Raw genomic sequence first — 23,507 nt, forward strand, 5'->3', positions numbered from 1 at the left:
TGACTCAAACCTTCCATAATCTGGCAGCATTCTGGTAAATCTGTTCTGAACCCTCTCTAGCTCATAATATCCTTCCTATTACTGGGTGACCTGAACTGGACACGGTATTCCAGAAGTGGCCTCACTAATATCCTGTACAACCTCAACATGACTTCTCAACTCCTAAACTCAAAGGACTGAGCAATAAAAGTAAGTGTCCTAAATGCCTTTTTAACCACCCTGTCTTTATGTGACGCAAACTTCAATGAATTATGTACCTGCACCCCTAGGTCTTTCTGTTCTACAAGACTGCACAAGGCCCCACTATTAATTGTATAAGTCTTACCCTTGTTTGTTGTACCAACATGCAATAACTTGTATTTATCCAGATTGAACTCTATTTGCCATTTTTCAGCCCATTGATCCACTTGATCCAAGGCCCCTTTGCAATCTTAGAAAACCTTCTTCATTGTCTGCTATGCCATCAATTTTGGTGACATCTGTAAACTGACTAACTATGCCTTCTATATCCTTGTCCAAATCATTTATATAAAGGACAAACAAAAGAGGACCCAGGACTAATCCCTGTGGAACACTAGTGGTCACAAGCCTACAGTCCAAAAAGTAACCCTCCACCATTATTCTCTGCTTCTTGCCATCAAGTCAATAATGTATCCAATTGCCAAGCTCACCCTGAATCTTATTTGACCTAACTTTAGTAATTAGTCTATCATGCGGAACCTTGTCAAAGGCTTCACTGAAATCCAAATGAACAACCGAAAGAACTGCAGATGCTGTAAATCGGGAACAAAAACAAAGTTGCTGGAAAAACTCAGCAGGTCTGCCAGCATCTCTGAAGGAAAAAAACAGTTAACGTTTCGGGTCCGATGACCCTTCCTCAAAACTGCAGTTCTTTTCCAGCAACTTTGTTTTTGTCCCAAATGAACAACTTCTACTGTTTTGCCATTGTCAATCTTGTTAGTAACTTCCTCAAAACACTCAATCAAGTTTGTGAGACCCAATTTTCCTTGCACAAAACTATGCTGACTATCCCTAAGAGATACTAGGAACTGCAGATGCTGGAGAATCTGAGATAACAAGGTGTAGAGCTGGATGAACACCGGAGGCCAAGCAGCATCAGAGGACCCGGCAGGCTGACGTTTCGGGCCTCGACCCTTCCTGCTCCTCTGACGCTGCTTGGCCTGCTGTGTTCATCCAGCTCTACACCTGACTATCCCTAATCAATTTTTACCTCTCTTTAATGTCTATAAATGCTATCTTTTATAATTACCTCCAACAATTTTCCCACAACTGAAGCCAGACTCACAGGTTTATAGTTCCCCGGTTTCTCCTTACTACCTTTCTCAAATAATTGTACAATATTAGCCACTATCCGATGATCAGGCACCTCACCTGTATTTCTGAGTAATTTTTTTTCTCTCATACCCCACTAACCCTTCTGCCACTGTGCATCCTGATAACTGATATTTCTGCTGAAAGAAATGTCTTTCTTCTTAATTGATGTGTCTACTAAGGGAAACATCTTTCTTCTCAACTCTCGATAATTTTGTACAACTTTAAAATGTTTAGAGAGCCAATCAAATGGGCTGCTATGACCTGGATAGTGTCAAGTTTCTTGAATGTTATTGGAGCTCCACTTATTCAAGCAAGTGGAGTCATTGAGGTCTACAGCACAGAAAAAGCCCTTTTGGCCTATTGAGTCTGCACCAATCAAAAACAACTATGTAACTATTCAAATCCAATTTTCGAGCACTTTGCATATGGAATGATGCCAAAACATGCAAACTGTCACATTCCTGATGTGCATCTTGTAGGCAGAGGACAGGCATTAGGGAGACAGGAGGTGAGTTAGTTATCACAGAATTTTTTCTTGTAGCCACAGTATTTATATGATTTGTCCAGTTCAGTTTCTTGATTGATAGTAATGCCCAGGAAATTGATAATGGGTGATTCAGTGATGGCTAGCATCGATTGAATATTAGGGGACAGTGGTTAAATTCTGTCTAGTTAGAGAATGTCATTGCTTGGCACTTCTGTAGCAAGAATGCTGCTTGTCATTTATCAGCTGCAGTCTGAATGTTGTCCAGGTCCTGCTCTACATGGACATGGACTGCTTTAGTGTCTGAGGTGTGTTTAGCAGACCAACAGGCCAAATATGCGTGGGTTTTATTCTAAATCTGCAGCTGAACGCAAACATCATTTTTGATTTTCACTGTCCAAAAGCCAATTCATCACTAGGAAAGAACCTAGCTTCTTGTTATATTTTGAATAACTCATCACCAAATCACCCAATTAACTAATTAACACACTCTGCCCATTAGAGGTGAGAATACATTTCCTTTTTTTAATACATCTGTTCAGAGATGTTATGACACACCTCTGAACATTGTACCCAGGCATCCTGGCTCAGAGTAGGATCACTACTACTGAGCCACAAGAATCCTATGTAACCCAGCACTTATTTTCTCATTAACCTGCTCAGACATGGTATTACACAGTTTTGGAGCAGGTTGGGTTTGAATTGGGGCCTCCTGGATCAGAGGTAGGGACATAATGGATACATCATGACACAACTCCAGCGCAGTTAGGCCTTGAACCTCGACCTTGCAATCCAGAAGTTCTTAAGAGCTGGGTTATTGATATTATCCCTGGCTTTTGAATTAGAAGGTCTGGATTCAAGTCCTGTTTCTGTAGTGTGTCGTATTCCTAGAAATGCAAGTCTGTTGATATTAAAAACAGAATTTTTTGCAAGATGAAAATTTCCATGGATACAAATTTTCAAAACTATCTGAAGAAATAGGTGATATTGAATAGAAGCTTTAAAAATAAACATTTGTTTATGAGTTGAATGATGCAATGAAGATGTGGTATTTCCAGGTAAGTCTTTCTTGCTGATAGCATTTGCAACACCTTGACAGTGTGAGAAGTGATGAGGTAGTGGATGTGGTGCCAGTTAAATGGGCTTCTGTGTCCTGGAAGGTGTTGAGCTTTTAAGTGTTGTTGGAGTTGCACTTATCCAGGAAAAGGGCAAATATTTCATCATGGTTCTGACTCGCGCCCTTACATGGTGGACAGGCTTTGTGGAATCAGAAAATAAAGTTTTTTGACTACAGAATTCCTCTGACTTCTTTTTATTGCCACAGTGTTTATACGCCTGGTTCAGGTACACTTCTGGTCAAGGTAATACCCAGAATTTTGATGGTTAGTGGATGTACTAATGGTAATCCAGTTTAATGTTGAAGAAAGTTGAATAGATTTTCTCTTGCTTTATGTAGTCATTGCCTGAGATTAGCTGGTGCGAATGTTACTTGCACCCAAGGAGAAACAGTTTTGATCCAATAACATTTATTTCTTCCTTAATCCAAACCTTCATAACACCAATTCTTGTAGTTGTCCTGCAGTCATGAAGGTGATGGCTTTCCTAGCAAATAATATTTCTTTTGTTTGTTTTTGCTTTGATGGAAGTTTTTTTTTCATCAGCTTTGCATGTTATGGTTTGAAATTCTGATTGCCTCCACTGTACATGATGCAGGCTTTGTTTTCAATCTGTGAAACTTATTGACGTTCACTTTTTAAACTTTTTTCTTTTATTGTTCAGGAGCCTACGGTTGCTAATGCAAAGTTACTTCTCCACACCAAGTGTGTGGCCAGTAATTGGAATTGAGTAACTCTATTAAAATGCCACAAGTTTATTTTTGTGCACAACATTTGATTAATACAGCAATTTGAATTAAGCAACTCTGAGTTTAACAATCTACTTGTTGGGGGTCTGGATGCAAAGATGTGGGAAGCTTCACGGTGAAAACTATTCCTCTTCATGCACCAATTTTTTTTTTAATGGAAAGTTCCTCTTTGCATCGAGAAAAAGGATCAAATTTAAAAATTGTGAGAAAAGTGAAGAGAAAATTCAGATTTTAATCAAGTAAATGAGCAATTTTTAGAAATCCTAAGCAAAATTTCTGTACATTGATTTTGTTATATTCCTATCCCCAAATAAACTGAAAATTCTTGGGATATTTCACAAACCTGTCAAATGTTAAACTAAAGACAGGGTTGTTGGTCTGCTTTTATTGCTGTAATTTCATTTCTGCTGGCTGCAGTGTTTCATGCAGACGCTTGAGTATGAGTCACTCTACACTTTTGAGTTTCTAAACAGGGCTTTCCAGTTTGTCGATTAAATAAAAATAACTTGAGGCAGTTTTGGGTGTGATTGATTTATCTCTAGTTTTGGAACACTGCTACCATTCAATTTCTGATGCTATCATTTGTCAACAACTGAGATATCACAGCAGAAATATTCCAAGTCAAGTGAAGAAGTAATCTGTGTTTAAATTTCTGCCCATATTACACAATGTATGGTTTCATGTCGAGTATCCAATTCACAAAGGGCAAGAAGGGACAATTGACATACAGTATGCCTCTTTCTTGCCTTTCTTCCGAATACTCGTTGCCCTGCAAAGCGTTTTCAGATGCCTCTTTGTTCATAATACGGAAATCTAAGGTTTGACTGTTTTTAATTTTCTTTCTGAGAATAGCACGTATGACAACACTGAGGTGGTGGTTGGGCAAGTCGAAATGCTTTTTACCTTGGGTACATCCCAAGATCCTAAATGAAGTAGTTAGAGAGATAATGGGTGCGTTTCGCAAAAATTACTGGATGCTAGAGAAGTATACCTCTCTCCTCAAATGAGAATTCCCTACCATCGTGGTTGACAGGCCCCTTAGCTATGCCCATTTCCCACACTTCTGCCCTTTCTTCCCTCCCACAACACCAGTGGAGCCCTCCTGTTTCTTACCTTCCACACCACTAGCATTCACATACAAAGGATCATAAGATGCCATTTCTGCCGACTCCAACGGGATGCCACTGCTAGATGCATATTCCTCTTCCCTCTCTGGTCACCATTTCACAAGGAGCATTCTCTCCAGGACACCCTGAATCCACTCTCAGCGCCTTCCCACAACCCCGCAGTACCTTCCCACAATAGTTGAAGGTGCAACACTTGGCTGTTTACTTCCTGTCTCCTCATTTTCCAAGTCTCCAGACATACCTTCCACATGAAGCAGTAATTTACCTGCACTTCATTCAATCAGTGTACTGTATTTCCTGCTCACAGTGTGTCTCCTTTTCGTGAGAACTGGGATATCAGTTTGTAGAAGACCTCTGTCTACAAAATGATCCCAAGCTTCCAGCAGCCTTCCATTTCAACACAACACTGTGTTCCCTTGCCACTGTTATTTGATTTCTTTGAATAAATATATTGAGAGTAGTGTAGTTGATGTGGTTTACGTGAAAATCAGTTAGGCCGTTGACAAAGTCTCATGTGGAAGGCTGGCCCAAAAAGCAACAACCCATGAGATCCAAGGGAAGTTGGAAAACTGGATTCAAATTGGCTTGCAAACAGGAGGCGAAGGGTCATGGTGGAGTGTTGTTTTCTGTATTTTTTTGAACCCTATAACCTGTGATGTACCGCAGGGATTAGTGTTGGGACCCTTGCTGTTTGATATGAACACCAACTTGGGAATGTAGAATTCTGAGAAGTGCAATGTGATTTTGGGAAGCCTAATAGTGGAAGGACATACCACAATGAATGGTAAGTCCCTAGGGAGTACCGAGGAACAAAGGAACTTTGATATAAAAGTCCATTGATCCCTGAAAGTGAGAGCATAGAAAGATAAGGTTGTGACGAAGCCACAATGGATGCTTGTCTCCATTACTAGAGCATATAAAATAACAGGAAGGAAGTCCTGTGAAAACTTTATAAAACGCTTATTAGGCCACAGATAGAATACTGTGTGCACTTCTGGTCATCAAATAATCAGGAAGATGTGATTGCATTGGAGATGATGCAGACGAGATTCACCAGGATAGAAGCAAATTACTTTCACCAAGGAGTTGTCTGGGGTATGGGGTCTCAGTAATGAGGCAAGACTGGCTAGGCTGGGTTTGTTTTCCTCGGAGCAGCGAAGGCTGAGGGGGAATCTGATCGAAGTATACAAAATGGAGAGGCAAAGATAAGGGTAGATTGTGAGAATCCTTTCTCCATGGCAAACATACCGAAGACCAGATGATATATGTTTAAGGCGAAGAGCAAGTGGTTTAGAAAGGATCTGAGGAAACTTGTTTTTTTCCACTCAGAAGGTGGTAGAAATACAGAACGCACTGGCTGAGAGAATAGTAGAGAGCGGTACTATTGCAAAACTTAAGGGCATCTGGATGAGCACTTAAAACACCAGGGCACAGTCGGCTATGGAGCGAGTGCAGGTAAATGGGATCAGTATCGTCTGGTGTTTGTTGTCAAAGATATGGTGGGCCGAAGAGGCTGTTTCTACACTGTATAACTCTGTGTATCTCCAACATGCTGCAGTGCTTCAGCGAGGTTCAGTGTAAGTTGGAAGAACAGCATCTTTGTGCAGGCACGATGGTTAGCACTGCTGCCTCACAGCGCCAGGGATCCGGGGTTTGATTCCACCCTCAGGTTGCTGTCTGTGTGGAGTTTACACATTCTCCCCATGTCTGCACGGGTTTACTCCAGGTGCTCCAATTTCCTCCCACAGTCCAAAGATGTGCAGGCTATGTCAAATGGCCATGCTAAATTGCCCGTAGTGTTCAGGGATGTGTAGATTAGGTAGGTTATAGGCAGACGGGTCCGGGTGGGATACTCTGAGGATTGGCATGGACTTAGGCCAAAGGGCCAGTTTCCACATTGTGGGGATTCTATGATTCTCATTTTCCCAACGCCACATCCGAGGGCATATCATGACATGGGCTGCTTTCAGCACAGATAACCCATTTTCAACTAATTACGGTCCCCATTGATAGTGTTTTTTTTTCTTCCCTGGCCATTCATCCATTCTTTAGTCAGTCTGTCATTCCCTTTCTCTCGTCTCTCTTTCCCATACTACCTTTCTCACTACTAACAGTACTGAAGAAGGGTAACTGGATTCAAAAATGTTAACTCTGCTTTCTCGCCACAGAGGCTGTTCTTCTATGTTGTTTGTCCTTTTGCTTATATCCTGGCTAAACTTCTCATACTTGACCCATTTTCTAGTTCCTTATTCTAATATACCGTAACGGGGGGATCACTAATTTTCTCCATGCTTTTCTACCTATTAATCTGGGATATCTGCACCCTATGTTACTGATTTATTGAGTAACAGAAATAATTGTCTACTTCAGCTCAAAGCTTATCATACGTCTTTTAAAGTTATGTTATTAATGTGGCCGGAGGTATGTACTGTCACTGTTATACCATTCGTCATGGGTCACAACGTAACATTGTTTGTTTGAAATTGCCAAGTGGACCAATTGGATGTCACACTTATATCAAGTTTTAAAGAAATGATCTGTGAACCAAGTTTCTTTGTAAATCCATACTTTTATTAATGGAACAAAGCTTACAGAACAATTCAATAATTCATTGCATACACTGTCAGTAGAAATATAAATGCTTGTTGCACTCTTCAGGAAAAGAGAGAGAAGGAATTGATTTCACTGCAGCGATTGGCTTTCTGAAAAAACGTACTTTGACCAATGGATTTATCTTGAATGCAGGTGAATAAAGCAGAGTATGTTACGGAGCCTGTTGTTGTGACGTTTTGGCACATAATCCAGCCACTAATTACGTAAAAGTTATCTCTGAAATCTTGCACACCTTGTTCAGGAAATTTGATGTTCTTTTAATCGCTACTGCAAAAGAGCAAATAGTTTCAAATAGTTTCACCCTGTACTGACATGGAGAATGTTTGTTTTTTTTTAAAAATGGAAGACATCAGCTAAGTAGGGTGGTCATAGCAAGCTTCCGTCAAACTGAACCAGATAAGTGCCATAGATGCAATTATTTATGACAGATATTAATGACTTGGATAAGAAAAGTGAATGTACTATAGCCAAGTTTGCGGAATGACGCAAAAATAGATGAGAAGGTAAGTGATGAGGATGACAGAGTCTGCAGTGGGTATAGAAAGGTTAAGCGAGTGGGCAAAAATTTGGCAGATGGAATAGAATGTGGGGAACTGTGAGATTATGCGATTTGGCATAACAATATGAATATCCTTTATTGTCACTTGTACTCCAGTACAGGAGTATAGTGAAAAGTTTTTACAAGGACTGCCTTTTAAAAGCACTATCTTAGGTACAAGTACCCAGGTACAAATCATATAGAGTAAAAAACAAAGTATTACTATACAAAAGAGGATTAAAACGAAAGCGGTAGCATTACTTAGTGCCTAAGAATAAGGTGGAAATGAGGTAGTTATAGTATTGAGAAAAGGATTTACATTACGGTCCAGTAAAGAATTCCAAATGGTAGCAGCTCAGCACATGGCACCAGGCCCAAGTACAGCAACTGTCCCACATCACTCCAGTCTCCAGTCCAATTCCCCTGTTGACGCCAGCCAGCCCCGTCACTCAGGGACTCAGCCCTGGCCATGCTCACTCTGCTGACATCATTCCAGGATTTGGTCTGCAACGCGGCCCGTTCTGCAGCCGCTGTGGGATTTGGCCTGTGTGTTCAGCACCTGCTGGGTCTCTGGTAGCAACTCGACTCCCATGGCGGGAGGGGGTGCAGAAAGAAATACTTTAAAGGGCAAAGAAGACAGAAACAAAAAGAGGGAAAAGGAACTGGCAAGTTTCAACTGGAGTGTCTTACACTGCCAGTATCTTGCTAGAGGAGCTGAATATTCTTTAAGATGAAGAAAGACTGCAGAAAGATATGGAATAGAGAGATGGGAAAGTCCTTGTTAGTTAATCACAAAAAGCTAGTGTCCAAGTTCAATGGATAATGAACAGGCAAGTGAAATGTTGGTCTTTATTTCAAAGGGATTAGAGTACAAAAGAAAGGAAGTTTTGCCAAAATTGATACAAGGTACTAGTTACGCCACAGCTGGAATGCTGTGAACAGTTTTGGATCCCTTATCAAAGGAATATACAAGGGATATACTGGTATTGGAGGCAGCCCAAACAAGATTCATGAGGCTCGTACCAAGTTTGGAGGGACTATCTTCTGAGGACAGGTTCAGTGTACTGGAACATAGAAGCATGAGAAGTGACATTATTGACATTGTTGATACTCTTAGGGGTCTTGACAGGGTTAAGCAGAGAGGTTGCTTTTGCCTTGTGAGAGAGTTTAGGATCAGAAAGTGTACTGTAACAATAAGGGGTCGCACATTTAAGAGGAATTTCTTCTGTTGGGTATTGAAACTATGGATTTCTTTACTGTATAGGACTGTAGTGGCTGAATCATTTAATTATTTCCGAAGCTGAGGTAGACATATTTTTAATTAGTAAAGGAATCAAGCGTGTTGGGAAAAAGGCTGGAAGATGGAGTTGAGGGTTATCACATCAGCCATGATTTCATTAAATGTTGGCACGGACCTCATGGGCTGAATGACCCATTTCAGCTCCTGTGTCATATAGACTTATTGTCCCTTCAAGCTGGTTGCTAATCAATAACAGACTCAGCAGGGTCTACAGCAAAGAAAGATGTTATCGCTGGTCATGTGACTTCAAGGAATAAAGTTGGGGAAAATACAGCTGTTGTTTGGGCCAATCTTTGCAATCTGAACCTCATCCTTCTGGATCTTCACTGTGCTCTTTTGATGGTTTTAATGGTGTGTGCACGTGTCGGGCAAAGCAAAGTATTGTACAAATGCAACATTATATTTCTTTTTTTATAAACATTGACATAATGTATAAAACCCATCGCAACATTTTCCAAGCTGAAAAAGACTGTTTATTAGCTCCCACCCTCAATGCTACAGAAATAATTCCACAGAGGCTGCTATCCCGCCACCAAGCCACCCTTCGTTTACACGTGGCGAGTCCTTGACACTAATCCAGCTCACTTAGAGCCAACTGTCAAGAGTGAACAGATTGTCTGACACTCCTGTTTTTATCTTTAAGCCAGGGTCCCTGACTGAGACTGATAATCTGATCCAATCAGGGAACTCATATTCTATGAAGTCCACCTGGCTGACCTTGTTACAGTCACTACACCCCTCTCCCTCTGAGTGTGAGGATGTAGGCCAGTTCTTTCTTTTGTGCCTCCTCCTGAGGCCTTTTAGCACCTGGTAAGGCTCCCCTAACTCTGCCTCTGATACAGTTGGTGTGTAATGCACAGTAGCTCACCTCTTGTGCCTGGAGCGCGTCAGGAGAAATGCATTCTCTTCTTCAGGTGGCAAAATTGTTGATGCGGCAACATCCGCCATGTCCATCTCAGATTCAGAGGCATCTTCAACACTTGAAAGTGAGGGAGAACCCATGGGTTTTGGAACAGTCGGAAAGGCCGTCATTGAGCTGGGCAAGCTTTGCTTTTGCACCAAATGCGAGTTTGCTGCTTTCATGTGGTCCATGTGCTTGTCTGTGTCGGTGCAATAGTCCTGAACTTTATACGTCACTGGACCTGACCTTGCATTGACCATGCCCCTTACCCATACAGGGCCACTCCCATGGTTCCTACACCAAACATTATTCCCTGCAGTAAACTTTCGAGCTTAGTACAATCTTGTGTACCACATTGGCATTCCGGATGGTGGTTCACAAACCTTCACCCCCACCTACCAATGTCCAGGAAGATCAGATTTAAACTGGTGCGAATATTTTCCCCATTAGCGACTCTGCTGGAGCTATCCCTGTAGCTGCATGAGGAGTGGTCCTATAATCAAATAGTAAGCAAGACAGTCTGGTATCCGTTGAAGTTGCAGGATGTTCCTTTAAGCCTGCCCTTAAAGGTTGCACTGCTCTTTCCGCCAGACCATTGAATGATGGAGATTAAAAATAATTGGTTATGACTTTTTTAATTGCACAGTGAACTGACTGAAATGATGATATATGCAGAGTTATTCTCTGTTTTCATGAGACTATTTGAAAGAAACTTGAAAAGTAAAAATATTTGTAGAGTTATGGAAAAGAATAGGGGAATGAGAGTAACTCATTGAACTCATAGAGCCAAAACAACCTAAATGGGTCAAATGGCCTCCTTCTGCCCTATATAATTCCATGGCAACATTTTTTGAGGAAAGCTATTTTTCTGTTGCTGGAAACATGGTTATTATTCGCAACAGTACAGTAATATAAAAGTAGTTCAGCTTACCCAACCAATGCCATTTCACATAATGGGGTCTGTTTATCATTGTTTCTTGATTTTACAGAGGTCACTACTCAATCCACTTTTTCATTTAGGGCAGCAACTGAAAACTTCATTTACACTTCATGGTGTTGTGACGTGTTTGATTTGGTTGGTTCACCTTTCAGCATACTTTGTGTTCACCAGGTGAATATTAAACGGGGCTTTCCTGTTGTTTGGCTCATTAGTAGGACTACACTTCTGATGGTTGGAGATGCTTCTCCCGATTTAAAATTTGAAACAAGTCAGTGGATTTACGCCTTCTGTCTGTGTAAGATACAAGTGAAAACATTCCAAACAGAGCTTTTACCTTTTCCCAATGTAGCCGAACAAATGAGGATTGTAGCACCTTGCTGTTTAATATTTAAAACTCTTCCTGTCATTTCGCATGATGCAAAATCTATTTTGTGTATACACTCAAATTGTATGGTTGGTGAATGCACTTTTTAATTCCAAGGAAGGGAACTTGCATCATGATTAACGAGTTATGAAGGGCTGGTAATTGTGTAAAGGGAATGGTCTGTGATGGTCATGATGCTGCTCTGGGCAGAAGAGACTCTGGACCTTTCATTGTGCTAAGGTAGCACTAATTTGACCCAAAATGTTTGGAAGACTTCAAATCATATTTCCCTGTGGACATGGGACAATTGAAAATACTTTTAAAGGAGTTTTCTTCGCTAAAACATTACTGTCTATGTCTCTTCATGCTTATGTCTGCACTTTCTTTTCAATCCAACCAATAGCAAGAATAGCTTCATTTGCATCAAAAGCAGACCCTTCGGTCCTCTTGTCAGCGCTGACCAGATATCCTAAACTGATCTAGTTCCATTTACCTGCATTTAGCACATGAACCCTCTAAATCCTGCCTATTCATACACCCATTCAGATACCTCTGAGATGTTATAACTGAACCCTCTCCACTACCTCTTCTGGCAGCTCATTCCATACACAAACCACCATCTCCATGAAAACATTGCTCCTCAGGTCCCTCTTCAATCTTTCCCCACTCACCTTAAATCTATGCCCTGTAGTTTTGGACTCCCCTACCCTTGGAAAAAGGCTTCTATTTCCCCCTATTATCCGACTAAAATACAAAGACAGGTTTGAAATCTTACAAATCCACCCCCATCAAACTCTTGTGATTGTTCTGATGTTTGTGACTGGTGGATGTGTAAACCTGCATCTAAAATAATTAGCTTCTTGTAATTTGATTCAGTTTCTCATGCATACAGAATTATATAACGTCAGAGAACCGAACACTACTTTGAAATTCTGGTGTGACTTATTTATCAATGGGCATGTCGAGATTGTAAAACTTACTGCCGTGAGCATTGATGGCACAAGTAATTTGCGTGTACATTTGCTACCAGCAGTGCTTTTCCTATGGAGGCAGAGAATAAAATTCTTTTATGAGGTAGCATTCTTACATTGGAGAAATATGTAGTTCCCCGTATAATGTTATAGGACCCTATGGGGGAAAAAAAATCATTTTTCAGCAAAGTTATATTTCATTTTTTAAATGTGGCTGCAGCTGATAAAGAAAAACAAAAAGTAACAGGGTAAAAGCAAGATTAAGAATAACATGTGAGGCTGGATGAACACAGGCCAAGCAGCATCTCAGGAGCACAAAAGCTGACGTTTCGGGCCTAGACCCTTCATCAGAGAGGGGGATGGGGAGAGGGAACTGGAATAAAAGGGAGAGAGGGGGAGGCGGACCGAAGATGGAGAGTAAAGAAGATAGGTGGAGAGAGTATAGGTGGGGAGGTAGGGAGGGGATAGGTCAGTCCAGGAAAGACGGACAGGTCAAGGAGGTGGAATGAGGTTAGTAGGTAGATGGGGGTGCGGCTTGGGGTGGGAAGAAGGGATGGGTGAGAGGAAAAACAGGTTAGGGAGGCAGAGACAGGTTGGACTGGTTTTGGGATGCAGTGGGTGGGGGGGAAGAGCTGGGCTGGTTGTGTGGTGCAGTGGGGGGAGGGGACGAACTGGGCTGGTTTAGGGATGCAGTAGGGGAAGGGGAGATTTTGAAACTGGTGAAGTCCACATTGATACCATATGGCTGTAGGGTTCCCAGGCGGAATATGAGTTGCTGTTCCTGCAACCTTCGGGTGGCATCATTGTGGCAGTGCAGGAGGCCCATGATGGACATGTCATCTAGAGAATGGGAGGGGGAGTGGAAATGGTTTGCGACTGGGAGGTGCAGTTGTTTGTTGCAAACTGAGCGGAGGTGTTCTGCAAAGCAGTCCCCAAGCTTGTAACTGATGTCCATTTCAAGCCCACTGACTCCCACAGCTACCTAGAATACACCTCCTCCCACCCACCCTCCTGCAAAAATTCCATCCCCTATTCCCAATTCCTCCGCCTCCGCCACATCTGCTCCCACGATAAGACATTCCACTCCCGCACATCCCAGATGTCCAAGTTCTTTAAGGACCGCAATTTTCCCCCCACAGTGATCGAGAACGCCCTTGACCGCATCTCCCGTATTTCCCGCAACACATCCCTCACACCCCGCCCCCGCCACAACCGCCCCAAGAGGATCCCCCTCGTTCTGAGACACCACCCTACCAACCTCCGGATACAACGCATTATCCTCCGACACTTCCGCCATTTACAATCCGACCCCACCACCCAAGACATTTTTCCATCCCCTCCCCTGTCTGCTTTCCGGAGAGACCACTCTCTCCGTGACTCCCTTGTTCGCTCCACACTGCCCTCCAACCCCACCACACCCGGCACCTTCCCCTGCAACCGCAGGAAATGCTACACTTGTCCCCACACCTCCTCCCTCACCCCCATCCCAGGCCCCAAGATGACATTCCACATTAAGCAGAGGTTCACCTGCACATCTGCCAATGTGGTATACTGTATCCACTGTACCCGGTGCGGCTTCCTCTACATTGGGGAAACCAAGCGGAGGCTTGGGGACCGCTTTGCTGAACACCTCTGCTCAGTTCGCAACAAACAACTGCACCTCCCAGTCGCAAACCATTTCCACTCCCCCTCCCATTCTCTTGATGACATGTCCATCATGGGCCTCCTGCACTGCCACAATGATGCCACCCGAAGGTTGCAGGAACAGCAACTCATATTCTGCCTGGGAACCCTGCAGCCATATGGTATCAATGTGGACTTCACCAGTTTCAAAATCTCCCCTTCCCCTACTGCATCCCTAAACCAGCCCAGTTCGTCCCCTCCCCCCACTGCACCACACAACCAGCCCAGCTCTTCCCCCCCCACCCACTGCATCCCAAAACCAGTCCAACCTGTCTATGCCTCTCTAACCGGTTCTTCCTCTCACCCATCCCTTCCTCCCACCCCAAGCCTCACCCCCAGCTACCTACTAACCTCATCCCACCTCCTTGACCTGTCTGTCTTCCCTGGACTGACCTATCCCCTCCCTACCTCCCCCACCTACACTCTCTCCACCTATCTTCTTTACTCTCCATCTTCGGTCCGCCTCCCCCTCTATCCCTATTTATTCCAGTTCCCTCTCCCCATCCCCCTCTCTGATGAAGGGTCTAGGCCCGAAACGTCAGCTTTTGTGCTCCTGAGATGCTGCTTGGCCTGCTGTGTTCATCCAGCCTCACATTTTATTATCTTGGAATTCTCCAGCATCTGCAGTTCCCATTATCTCTTAAGAATAACATGCTTGTGTGAGAGATAATGAAATGCTTTTTAAGGAAGGGAACTGAACAAGATGAAAAAATTTGGGCTAAGGTCAGGAAAAAAAAAAAGAGAGCAAGTGAATGGGCTACAAGCTGGATAAGATCATTGTGAGGGAAGATGAATACCATTTGGGATTTGTGGATTAGCACAAGAGGTTGCATAAAGAACCAGTTGCACGTGGCAAGATTGTCTTTGGATGAATGAATGATTTTATTGTCATGTGTATTTTACAGTGAGAAAACTAGTAAAATGTAACAAAAAGCTTTTCTGCTGTTGCTACAATTCAGCATCATTTTGAATAGTTTTAAGAATTAGAACAAAAAGTAGAAAGATGTAGCTTAAAGATAGTCCATCAGTCCTGAGCAAGCACGTCATCAACAACCTTGTACTGGCATCCTTCCTCCATTGCGTTGCCCCCATCTGCACCAGACCCAACCAATATTGAGGTCGCCACTCTTCAGGCCACCATCTTACACGGCTGGGCCAATCCTATTCAAGAAATGTGTGTTTTATGAGGTGTAGAAGCACAAGGGGAAAGTTGAAGTTATTCCATCTCATAGGGTTAAGTTTACTTTAGACAGTTAAGCAAAAATCCATTACAGTATGAGTCAGATCTTGGAGGCATCTTTAATTTATGAATTCTCAATTGGCTTCAGTAACTGAAGGCAAACCTAGAAGTCAGTTGAGAAAAATATCCTATTGAGAAGAATCTACGTGATAACGAGTATGCCTGAGGAAATCCGAAGCCATTCTTGGAGAACTTTGGTTTCTGGCAAAAGATAGTGAGACAGATGTTCTGTTGTACAAGAAATCCAGATCACTATTCAGTGTGGAGTTGGAGGAATGCAACAGGCCAGAAAAAAAAATTCTGAAGAAGAGTCCCAACCCAAAACGTCAACTTTCCTGCTGCTTTGATGCTGCCTGGCATGCTGTTTTCATCCAGGTCCACACCGTGTTATCTCGGATTCCAGCATTGGCAGTTCTTACTATCTCTCAGATCATTATTCATGTTGTGTAAGCTCTGTGATTTTGCTCACTATAAAAGGTAGATTTCCTCATACCATCTCCTTTCAGGATCAGGATCCACATGCTTGGTCGAATATGGTAGAGGAAAGCCACTTGTAGTCCAACAAGACGCTCATAAACAAGATCTAGTTTATTGTGTGGTAATGACAAGATACAAATAGCACTGATGTGATGGACCTTATTATAGAAGCAGTAAAGGTGGCTGGTGTTCTTCCATTTGAGATCCTAAGCTGTCCACCTTTGCACCCTCACATTATCTTCCCAAAGCTTTTCTCATTATGAACATTTATACATTTGTATATGTAATTACTTTTACCGTTACTTCATCTCTCCCAAGTCTCTGACTTCACACATTCATCCTATCTAGAGGTTTCACAGTTCTCCCAGAAGGCATTCTCTTCTGACTTGAGCAATACAGCGCAGAACAGGCCCTTCAGCCCTCGAAAGTTGAAAGATTGTAGATGAGTGTGTTTGAAAACTATGTCAACATTGATTCTGACAGTGAGAGGCCCTTTGAGTCATTTTTGTCACGACTTTGCTTATTGGGTTCATCCCATTTAAGCAGCCAACTGATTTAAAATAGGATGAACTTCTTGCAGTTCTCTTGTACAGCTCCTTCAACTGTACAATCAACATACAATTGCTGTTGTTTGAAGTTCATTGAATAATTGTACATTTTCTGTTTGGGTCCTGTATGCCGCCTTGTTGCCTACAGCCCAAATATGTCACAGACTTAAAGGGTAGCACCTTTATTGGTTGTGGCATATTGCTCCTGATAGAACGTGCCCTTTTTATATCCATTTTCACAATTGCATTTCTAAATGTGGATTTAACTCCTGTGATTGGAATAGGAGCTTAGTTTCCTGTTTCCTGCCCTTCAGAAACTCTGGGAAAAGACCAATCTGGAGTATCTTGGAGACAGTAAAGACTGCAGATAATGGAAGTCAGAGTCCTTGGTGTGAGGCTTCAAAAGCACAGCAGGTCAAACAACATGAGAGGAGCAGCAAACTCAATGTTTTGGCCGAAGTATTCTTGCTCCTCCCATGTGGTCTGATCTGCTGTACTTTTCCAACATCACACCTATAGATCCACACTGGAGCGTGCTGGCCGGTAAATTAGCAACACTGTTCAGGATAAAAGAGTTAGCATTTTTCAGTCACAAAGGAGAAACATGTGATAGTCTTACAAGAAGAGACTCTTGCATTAAACCCCATATTATGAAGACATGATAACAATTATGTACAAGTCACATTAACATGAAAAACATTGTTACTGAGACTTTAAAGATGATTCACCTGGTAGGTCTTACTTCAAGATCTTAAAAGCTGTTTTCCCATTTAACCCCACACGATACCGTAATGAAGGGTGGTGCTCATGGCACTCCTCAGCATAGAATCACAAAATTGATATATTGGAGGAGGAAGTCATTTGGTTCATTCTGTCCACACTCGCTCTCTAAATGAGAATGGTGACTTGGCACTATTCTGCCTTTTTATATGACCCTGCACACACTCCTATTGAGTCTACCCTGAATGCCTCACATGAATATGGCTCCACCATACTTCTAGGCTATGGATTCTAGACCTTAACTACTCTCTGTAATAAAGAAACCCTTTTCACCTTTACACTTGCTGCTTTTGTAAAATTTTTCCATTTATTGCCCCTGTGTTCTTTAGAAGTTGTTCCCATTCACAAGAGTGTCTTTCAATTAATTTGTTCAGTCCCTACAGAATTTTTCAAAATCCTATCAAAGCCCCTTTTATCCATCTCCTCTTCAAATAAATTACAAAAGTTAGTACTGATTTATCTTCATAACGGAGGTTTCTCATTCCTGGAATCATTCTCATAAACCTTTTCTGCATGCTTTCCAATTGATTCACATTCTTCCTAAAGAGTGGCACCCAGAACTGTATACAACACTTGAACTGAGGTCTAACTAGCGCCTTATACTAATTCAGCATAATCTCCTTGTTCTTGTACTTGATAAGCCTATTTGGGGGTGAGGTTACCATGAAGGACTCACCTTCTCAACTTCCCCACAACTTGACTTGCCACCTTAATGACTATTGCACATATATACCTAGGTCTGCACATCTAAAATTAAACCCTTTCATTGCACAGGAAAGCAATGCCATATGTTGGCTCACCACTTTAGCAATGCTAGAGTTACCTCTCTTGTTTCAATCATGAATATTATAACATAGAACAGTACATCACAGAAACAGGCCCTTCAGCTCATGATATTGTGCCAAGCATGATGCCAAATTAAACAAATCCATTCTGTCTGTCCTGGGTCTGGATCCCTCCATTTCGTACATATTCACACACTTATTCACAGTCCCGTTACACGCCACAATTCTATCTGCCTCCACCACCACCCCTTGCAGCATGTTCCAGTCTCCTACCACTCTTTTTTTAAAAAAACTTCCCCTCTAGCCTTAAATGCATGTCCCCTGGTATTAGACTTTTCAGCTCATGGAAAAAAATCTGGCCATAAACCCTATCTATGCATCTCAATTTTGTAGACTTCTGTCAAGTATCCCCTCAGCCTCTGCCATACCAGAATTTTTCTAGCCTCTCCCTATAACTCATAACCTCTAATCCAGATAGCATTCTGGTAAATGTCTTCTGTATCCTCTCCAAAGTCTCTATAGCCTTCCTACTATGTGGCAACCAGGAACGAACACAATTCTCCAAGTGTGGCCTAACCAAAGTCTTATGAACTGCAACATGACATCCTGACTCTTGTACTCAATTCCCTGACCAATGATGGCAAGCAAGCCATATGCCGCCTTTACCACCTGGTCTACTTGCATGTCTACTTTCAGGGAACTATGGGCTGAAACCCCAAGTTCCTTCTCTAGCTCAGCGCTCTTCAGGATCCTGCCATTAATTGTATAGTTTTCCTTAACGTTTGATCTCCCAAAGTGCAGCATCTCACACATCAGAAGTAAACTCCATCTGTTATTTTTCTGCCCACACCTGCAACTGATCTATATGCTGCTATATCCATTCATAACATTCTACACTATCCACAACTCCCCCACTCTTTGTGTCGTCTGCCAACCTACTAATGCACCAATCTACATTTTCATCGATCACTGGGACCTCTGCTGTTTGTATGAATCCCTGCAGAACACTACTAGTCACAGACCTCCAGCCAGGGGAAAAAAAAACACCCTTCCACCATTACCTATTGCCTTCTATGAACAAACCAGCTCTGAATCTAAGCAGCCAAGTCACCATGGATCCCATAAATCTTAATCATCCGAATGAACCTACCATGAGGGACCTTTTCAAAAGCCTTACTGAAATCCATGTAGACAACATCCACTGCTCTAACCTCAATCACCTCCTCAAAAAAATTCAATCAAACACACTCATGACTTCTTTGGTCAGAATTAGACGGTCTGTTTTTGGTTTCAGTTCAGTAGAAAATAATCATGTGGCATAACCTCTCATTTTAAAGGACCTAATTTGTTGTGCAATGATGTTTCAGTATAAGCCACATTATTGCCTAGCTCTGTATGTGAATTTCTTAACCTTGTTGCCTTTTCTGCACAAGGGAAACATGAGACTTCTCTTATAAACAAACCATTTTCATTCTGGTAGAGGTTTCAATTTTTCATTGCTGTAAGAGTTGTAGGATCATTCATATTGGAGAGAAAATATTAATTAATTATGACCAGAAGGGTTGTCACTATTTTGCAATTAACTGTGCTATATCATATGTAACTCATTAGAACGTTTTGTGGACGAACTTAACACTCTCTCTTGTACTTCGTGTTTCTGAAATATTTCTACTTGTTTACAGGAAAAAAAACTCAAACTTTATCTCTGTTTTTCCTAGAAGAAAAGGAAAAGAAGAGCAAAAGATGATGACGTTGTCAGCCTTTGCAGTCTCGATATTAAGGTAAATATTTTATGGCTTGTCAAAACAAAGGGCTACATTTGATTTTGCTTTAAGGATATATAAGTGAAGAAAGTCTAATACCAAGTAAAATTGGTAGTTGAGTGGTGTACTCAATTCACAATGACAATACTTATTGAGACTCAAATATCATGCAATGATTATCAAAAATCATCAATAACAAAAGAAGTGTAGCAACATCTCTTGCATCAACAGTTTAGTACAATACAAAATTATGAGCATACCGAACAAAAACAGAGCATTTAGTTTAATTAGTCCATGTCGAATACAGACCTTTAACATAAAAACAAAATACTGCAAATTCTGGAGATCAGAAATGTAAACAAGAACTACTGGAGAAACTGCAGGTTTGGCAGCACCCGTGGAGAGAGAAACAATTTGTTCTGAGTCTAAAATGAGTAGTTACAGAACAGAATTTTAAAAATTTTATTATATTGCCATAGGTTTTCATTTTATTTCTAATAAACTTTGGTTTTTCTTTAGCAATATTCCCATACCTTATGTCAAGGCGACAGTGAATCATGTCAAGCAGAGTTGCACAAGTGCCAGTTTCCTTTGTTTGATAATTGGTTGTTCATACCCAAACCTAGAGTGTGAATGTTATCTCTAGAGGTGATCACCCTCTCCGCTTGTAAGGCAGTCAGCTGTAACAATAATAGAGAAAAAACTAATTACAAAATAAAAAAAAGCAGTATGAGATGGGAGTCAGAAAGAAAATGTTTTCTAAAATAAATTTCTATCTACATCTTTGGTATGTGGTGTTTGGTTGTTCTAGAACAGTGTGGTATCCCTAACACATCTACTGTCATTGTGCGTTCCAAGTCCAAATCCCATAGCAGCATCTTGACCATGTAATCTAGGCTAACATTACTGTAATAGTAAATAAAATGATACTGTTCATAATGCCATCTTTCAGATGATATGTTCCAACAAGTCTACAAGTAGCTTTTAAAGAATATGATTCAAAGAAAGGCTAAGGTCCTGGTAGTAATTATCCTCTAATCAAATCACCTACATATTATAGAAAAATGGGTTATTAGGTTGTTTTCTGATGTTGCTATATTTAGACGCCTGCTGTGTGCAAATTGACTGTCACCATATCAGTACGTACATCATCAGTATTTACAGTACAATAGTGATAACACATCTCAAATGCTTCAACTATGAAAAAGTATTTTAGGACATTGAGGTAATAGAAGGTACATTGAGAGTGTGGGTTTCTTCTTTCCTAAAGGAAATGAAATATTACTCCTAATTGATGCATATATAAAAGTTTGTAAATTTGAATGTAAACAAGTTGGAAAGCTAAGATAGATCACTTATTCCGCGACCTGTATATGCGGTCAGTAATCTTTTCTTCAGTGATATACCTGTGATCTAGGAGGAGTTCTTCTGTTTAGCATTGTCACCTCAGTGTAGAAATGATGGACAACTCTAGCAGGCTTTTTAAGTCACTTTTTGTAGTATTTCAAATTGGCTAAAAGATAACACATTCTCAAATGTACATCTCTATACTGTGTTCCATGTACTGTTGTCATTGTGCCATAGAATTTATTTTAAAACTACCACATTTCTGAAATTATATTATTGACTTAAAAGGTACTGCAGAGTTTTTAGTTCAATCAAAACTCATCCACTTGGCTCAAAGTTAAAAATCAGGCCCATAAATCTCACCTAAAATACACATGCTAAAATAGAAGATTTTTTTTTAAGATTTGGGCTGCACATAGAGGAGGGCAAACCATAGATGGCTTTTTGGGAGTATTACACTTGTATTTTCAGCAGAAGAGATAAAAAGGACATTCATTGTTCAGTAACATTTGGAAGGAATCTTGCAGTCAAGGAAAAAACTGTTTGGTGGGAGCCACAGGGAAAGGTAAAATGTTCCACTTTGTTGCTGCTCCATTCCCAGATTTGATCATTTGTACATAATAGTTAGAAATGCTATGATACAGACCAACCAATATGTCACTTTCCATTTTCAATCCTATAGATCATCTTGTATATTCTTTCTATTTGAGATTCAATCTGAGAATCCCTGTACCCTCATCCCCAGAGCAGGGAGTGAAACATTTCAGTCAACTTCCACTTTGATTTCAAAAACTTTTAAATTTCAAAGACTCAATTCAATCAGTTTGAAGAAACCTTGCATGCCTGTGGAATTATAATTTCTGTCAATTGAGGCATACAGTCAAGATTAGATCTTTATACATTGGGAAAGATTATGGCATGAGTGAAGTGGTCAAGAATATGCATGCACATAAAAAGTTGATACACAGGAGTCAGCTATTCTACCAAGCTAGCTCAACACGTTATGGGAGTCAGCAGATCTTGTCCCTGCAAATTCTGCTGCTTTTGGGAAGCAGGTAAGTGAAGCAGCAAAAAGTGATTCAGAACAGAAGCTGCAAAACATGGAAAGAATTGCACTTTTCTGTATTTAGCATTTTTGCATTGCATTTTCATCCTGGCCTCTGTAAGCTCTCTTGTCCTTAAAGTATTGTTGCAGGCACTTCATATGTTATTAGGATGTCTCCCCATTTTTGACCAGATATTTTCTGACAGGCTTGTGGTGTTAGTAAGGTAGAGTTTCATAGTTGAATTCTGCATTTTCTGCTCGTAGGTGTTTTGATGTTCTACCATTAGTAGAAGTTGTTAATGGCTTTACAGTTTGGTTTTATTTGATGTTTTCTCAGCTCTGAATCAGGTTAAGCCATAATTCAGCTATGAGCATCTAAATATGCAATTTCAACTGGCATCCTAATGAATGTTGGGACCGTTACTGCATTTTTACTGGTACTATCTTTTAAATGAAACTTTAGTCCAAGTTCCTGCCTGCACTCTTAGGGGAATGTAAAAAAAAAAATCACTTTTGAAGAAGAGGGAAGAGTTCTGCTTTCTGACCAAACTGTATTCCTCAACTCACACCAAGGGAGCAAAAACCAAGACGCAGTTTGTGGGATCAAAAACAGAAGTTGCTGGAAAAGCCCAGTACATCTGGCAGCATCTGAGAAGAGAAAATCAGTTAACTTTTCAAGTCCGGTAACACTTGCTCAGAAAAGCTTAGGAGATCTTTTCACAAATTTTTTGAAGTATTTCGTATACAAGACTTCTACTTTAAAAGCACTAAGGTGGCTGTAGAACATTGGAGATATCCAGGTGTATGAACAGGTCCTTGCCTCTGAACTGCTGTCATATTTCCCCAATGTGTGAACTAATGTGCGAGAACAATAGACAGTTGCCAAAACTTTTCAGAGTTAAGTTAATTTGGACAAAAGCTTATTCTTACCCGAGAGTTTGTTTCAGGACGACGTTTATTTTGTGGAAGAAATTTACAGTCAATTGGGGAAAGTGGAGCAAGTTAGCTGCTTTGAAGACCTGGCTCAGGCCACAGACACAAACTAGAATCACGCAGCACCCAAGGGCCTGTGAACTCCTGTGGTTTCGAGTTGTTACAGCTGTGCATTAGTATTATGCTCATTTTAAAATTAAATTTTAGTGGTATATTTCAAAACACTCATCCATGTCTTTTTAGGCCTCATTGCTGCTTCCTTCAGTGGGGAGAAGCCTAGAAATCCCCTCTAATTTAAGCTGCAATGTGCTGAGATGGTCTGTGTGTGCGCTTTTATTTCTTATTTTTATGTAAAGGTGTAAAAAAATTGAAACACGGGCTTCAGGATAACTTAGTCCCCCAATTATTGAACTATCCTTACTGGTGGAACTAATCTGGCAGTCAAACTGAGGGAATCCCTTGTTTGTCA

General features: G+C 41.1%; 1 protein-coding gene across 2 annotated transcripts in view; it reads left to right on the forward strand.

Moving 5' to 3' along the window:
• Positions 1–23,507, forward strand: part of net1 (neuroepithelial cell transforming 1) — a 136,784-nt gene that overhangs the window by 39,080 nt on the left and 74,197 nt on the right. The window contains exon 3 of one of the 2 annotated variants that reach the window (XM_048553731.2): positions 19,669–19,731. In XM_048553731.2, the coding sequence (XP_048409688.1) occupies positions 19,669–19,731 (63 nt within the window). The remainder of the gene's footprint in view (positions 1–19,668; positions 19,732–23,507) is intronic. The other variant, XM_048553732.2, reaches the window with a different exon arrangement.

This window comes from Stegostoma tigrinum, chromosome 25, assembly GCF_030684315.1.
Source record: "Stegostoma tigrinum isolate sSteTig4 chromosome 25, sSteTig4.hap1, whole genome shotgun sequence".
Taxonomy (NCBI): Eukaryota; Metazoa; Chordata; class Chondrichthyes; order Orectolobiformes; family Stegostomatidae; genus Stegostoma; species Stegostoma tigrinum.